The sequence below is a fragment of the Arachis ipaensis genome, chromosome B02 (assembly GCF_000816755.2).
Source record: "Arachis ipaensis cultivar K30076 chromosome B02, Araip1.1, whole genome shotgun sequence".
Lineage (NCBI taxonomy): Eukaryota > Viridiplantae > Streptophyta > Magnoliopsida > Fabales > Fabaceae > Arachis > Arachis ipaensis.
Window position 1 is genome coordinate 26108756 of NC_029786.2, and position 4814 is coordinate 26113569.

General features: G+C 39.1%; 1 protein-coding gene across 1 annotated transcript; it reads left to right on the top strand.

Annotated features, from left to right (window-relative positions):
* Positions 2033 to 3275, top strand: LOC107627066 (transcriptional regulatory protein AlgP-like). Its single transcript, XM_016329936.1, has 5 exons — positions 2033 to 2046; positions 2147 to 2155; positions 2244 to 2421; positions 2724 to 2786; positions 2934 to 3275. The coding sequence occupies exons 1-5, from the start codon at positions 2033 to 2035 to the stop codon at positions 3273 to 3275; spliced, it is 606 nt and encodes a 201-aa protein (XP_016185422.1).

Here is a 4814-nt window from a genome sequence, read left to right on the forward strand (position 1 = left end):
ATCTCTATTCGCTTATCTGAAATTCTCACCAGTGATTTACATAAGTATTTCTATCCCTATTTTATTAATTAATTTTGAAAATCCCATTACTATTTTATATCCGCCTGACTGAGATTTACAAGGTGACCATAGCTTGCTTCATACCAACAATCTCCGTGGGATTCGACCCTTACTCACGTAAGGTATTACTTGGACGATCCAGTGCACTTGCTGGTTAGTTGTGCGAAGTTGTGAACCATGGTATTGGCATCATGTTTTTGACGCCATTGCCAGGGAAAGAAAGAGCAATGAATTTTACATAATCAAAGTGTAATCACAATTTCTGCGCACCATGCAGCCTAATGATAGGCCTCCAATCGGCCTCTATGTAAATGAAGAGGATTCAGATGATGATGAACTCATTTATGAGTATGAATCAGAGGATCTTCACACACCAGTGTCGTCAGAGGATGAGGGAAACAAACATGACTTTCTAGTGTTCAATGATGATTATGGGTTTGGAGAGGGTAGATTTGAGATTGGAACCAAGTTTGCAACCATTGATGGGTTCAAAGAAGTGGTTAGAGATATGTTCATATCTGAAGGCAGGGAACTTCTCTGGAAAAAATGATAAGGAAAGGGTGAGAGTTGAATGCAGGGGTGAAGACTGCCCATGACTGGCATATTTATCATACAACAAGACTCTCTTATGCTTCCAGGTAAAGACTTACAAGCCAGAGCATACCTATGCAAGAGACTTGGGTAGTAATGCTGCTGATCAACACTGGATCAGTAAGAAAGTGGAGAAGAGAATGGCAAGCCAACCTCATATGACAACTAATGAGGCAGTTGACTTTCTTAGAGAAGAGTTTAACCTGGTGGTGCATCCGAAGATGGTTTACAGGGCAGTGAAAGAGGCCAAAGAGAGAATAATGGGAAATGGAAAAGAACAGTATGGGAAGCTCAGGGACTATGGCATGGAGATAATTAAGAGTAATCCGAGTTTGACTGCAAGAGTTTATGTGAAGCCTATTCCACAATCCTTCTCTGTGTTTGACAAAATATATATCTGCTTCGAAGGCTGTAAGCATGGCTTTAAGAGTAGGTGTAGGCCTTTTATCCATCTAGATGGAGCTTTTCTGAAGACATACCACAGAGGCCAACTACTTTCAGCAGTTGCACAGGATGCGAACAACCAATTCTATGTAGTGGCATATGGTATTGCAAGATCGGAGACTAAGGAATCCTGGAAATGGTTCCTCACATTGCTTCAGGAGGATTTGGGTGATGCCAGTCAATATAGTTGGAACTTTATGTCTGACCAGCAAAAGGTTAGACTTTTACATCGTTTATTTGGATAGATTAGGCTAGTAATAAGTGATTAGCATCTTTGCATGACTCTGTTTAAACCCTTTTAAACCTTTAGACTTATACCCTATGACAAGGTTTATTTGCATCATTATACTCTATGTAGGGCCTACTACTAACATTAAAGGAGGTAATGCTGAGAGCACATCATCGAAACTGTGTAATACACATGTGGAAGAACTTCATTAACCGGTTCAAAGACATGCATATTAGAGACATAATGTGGGAGTGTGCTAATTGCACAACTGAACCAGAGTTCAAAGAGACCATGGAGAAGCTTAAGGGGGTTAACAAGGTAGCATGGGAATACTTGATGAAATTCGAACCCGCAACTTGGGTTAAAGCTTTTTTCAGCCACGGACCTAAGATGGATAACCTCACTAACAACATGTGCGAAGTTTTTAATGCGAAGGTGGTGAAGTACAGAGTTAAGCCAGTTTTGACCATGTGTGAAGAAATTAGGTGCTACTTAATGAGGATAATGACCAAGCACATTAGGCTGTTAGAGCACCATAGTGGAAAGCTTGCACCAGTCCAGGAAAAACGGTTACAGAGGCTGATAAAACCCAGTAATAGATGGATTGCTGAGTGAGTGGGAGACAATGAAAGAAAAAGATTTGAAGTTACCAGGAAAAAAGACTAAAGTGGATGTGGACCTCATCAAATACACCTGTTCATACAACATATGGCAACTGACTGGTAAGCTTTTATTTTTTTCTTAACACATGCAATTTGTAAGATTTTGTTTTCATCTATCCTGAAGTAATGATTGGTTACCTATGAATTGATTTCGTATCAGGCATGTCATGTATACATGCTATTGCTACAATCAGAAAGAGACATGATTAGCCACAGGATTATGTTCATCCCTGGCTGTGTATGGATTCCATTCATAGGACATATGCACATTGCATAAAACCAGTTCCTAGTGAGGAGTTCTGGACTGTCACTAACCAATTTAGGCCTGCTCCACCACCCATCAAGCGACCTATTGGGAGGCCAAAGGTCCACAGCCGCAACAAGGACCCAGCTGAGGCTCATATTCAGGGAGACAAGTTGAAGAGAAGCTTTCAAGTTACTTGTAGCAAGTGCAACGAGGAAGGACATAATTATAAGACTTGCAAAGGAGCACCAAGCAACCCTAACTGGAAACCAAAAACTAAAAAAACCTAAGAAGTGTGCTAATGCATCACAAGCCTTGGTACTGCTTCCACTTTCACAATCAGCACCTCAACCAGATGTAAGCAAGTCCCCTGTATGCATTAGGATACTTTTGTCCATTTTAAAATTTGTTAGTGGTTATGATGTTATTTTTTATTTTTCTTAGGGATTAATTTTTCCATTTGGTTTATATTGCTGATTTTTTTAATATATAGGATCTAAACCAATCTCAAGGTGAAAACTATGCTGAAACTAGTGCTGTGCAAGAACAATCTGCTGTAAGACCACCATTAAGCGTACACATTTAAATGCCAATCAATTTTTTCTTGCCTGACTACTATGAATAGCTGGTATTTTGGTTACTTTTGCAGAATAATGTCACCCTTCAGAATACTGGTGGACTACCATCCAGCACAACCATGTAGCCAGCATCATCAGGGCTTACACCATTAGCTGCACCAATGTTCCATCAAGTACCTGCAGCAACACTACCTGCTCCTCCAGTCCAAACTCTATTCAGGCCTCCAGCCCAGTTGCCAAGAATGGACCAACCCAGAACCCGAGCTGCTGCCTCTAAATTCAGAGCCAAACAAACAATTGTCAGGCTCCCAACAAGTTCAAATCCAACACCTGCTGGAACACCAAATCCACCACAAACTCAAAGCACAACCACCAGTGGTGTACCATCTAAAGAGACATTGAAAGCAGCTAGCAGTGGCACTACAAGGATTTCTAGGTTCATCCCTACTCCTGGATCCAAGCATTAGAAGAACTGAAGACAACTCCATAAATTTTGTTTTTTGTCTTAGTTTTACCATCAATTGAACAATGCTTTCTAGCTTTGGCAGTCTGGCAAACTTGTTTACAAGCCAAGTAGACGTTTTGTTATTTTGTGGCAAACATATGCTGTTATTTTGTTATTTTGTGGAAAACTTATGCTGTTATCTTAGACACATTAACGTGTAATGTTTGATTATAATCTATGCAAAATTAAAACCTTATATAACACTTGACTTGACTTGCAATATTATTTAGTTGTTCTGATCTCAAAGAAATCAAATTACACAGCCAGTAGTGGCAGTTGTCATTACAACATCACAGGTACATCAATCATCTTCAGGCCTTTAACAAATATACAGCAAGAATAACAACAATTACACTAATCACAGTAACATGCCACAAATTCATGAATTTTCCTTTTCCATGGCTAACAACTTTCTCTCCAAATCCTCCAGTTTTTTTTCCACCTCTTGCCTTCGAAACACTTATTCTTCAACTTCTATTCCCTCAGCATCATCCACAGCACCAAATGCTTCACACTCCATGGCTCTGATTTTTTTCATGTGTTCATCAAGCCAGACAAAGAACCGGCAGTGACGTTCTTTAGCCTGGAACAAATTTCCAGAAATTCAACCAATTAGACACATTACAGTCTCATCCAATCATTGCCAAATTAGTAAATTACCTTAAAGAATGACACCCAAGAAACATTCTGTTAGGGTTCGTTGCTATTCTTAACTTCTACAGAATGGCATATACGCCGCATAAGCATTTTGGCGCAACCCCATCACGCTCGTATCCTCCTGGCATGACGAATGAAGATCTCCCGCCAAGTCTTGTGCATAAAAAACTCCCTTCACTCATCATCGACGATCGCTCCATCAATGGCTATTGCTTCGTCGATCCATTTCGATGAAATAGGGCTCATTCTAGCATATGGCGTCATTTTGGCCAATAAGGACCAAATTGTCCTCCAACAATTTGTTCCCCATCCACTTCAGCAACCGTAATGGACATATCACTTTCCACCCCTCCAGGTCAGCAATCTCCGTTACCGTTTCCAGCACCAATTCGACGGAAGGACGTAATTGTCACACGTTTTACATGGTGAGGGATCGAAATGTATTTTCCAATCTTGAGGGACGAAAATGTCCGCGTTTAAAAAGGTCAGGGACCTATTTGTCTTTTACTCTTTAAATAATTACTCTAAGATGGAAACTCAGATGCAATCAACTTCACGTGAAGTTGATAACTAAGAGCTGTTAGATAAAAATTTAGTCAAATCAGTCAAATCATTTAACGGCTCTCAGCTATCAACTTCACGTGAAGTTGACTGCACCTGAGTTTTCACCTTACTCTAATTCAAGAATTAGAGATAATAAAAATTATTTTTTTAATTTATAAAATAAAGTTCAAAATTTAATTATTTAAACTATAAACATTCTGAGGTTTTAAAATTTTTTATTTATTATTTAATAAATACTAAATAATATAATAAATTCTAATATAAAATTCTTTAAAAATAT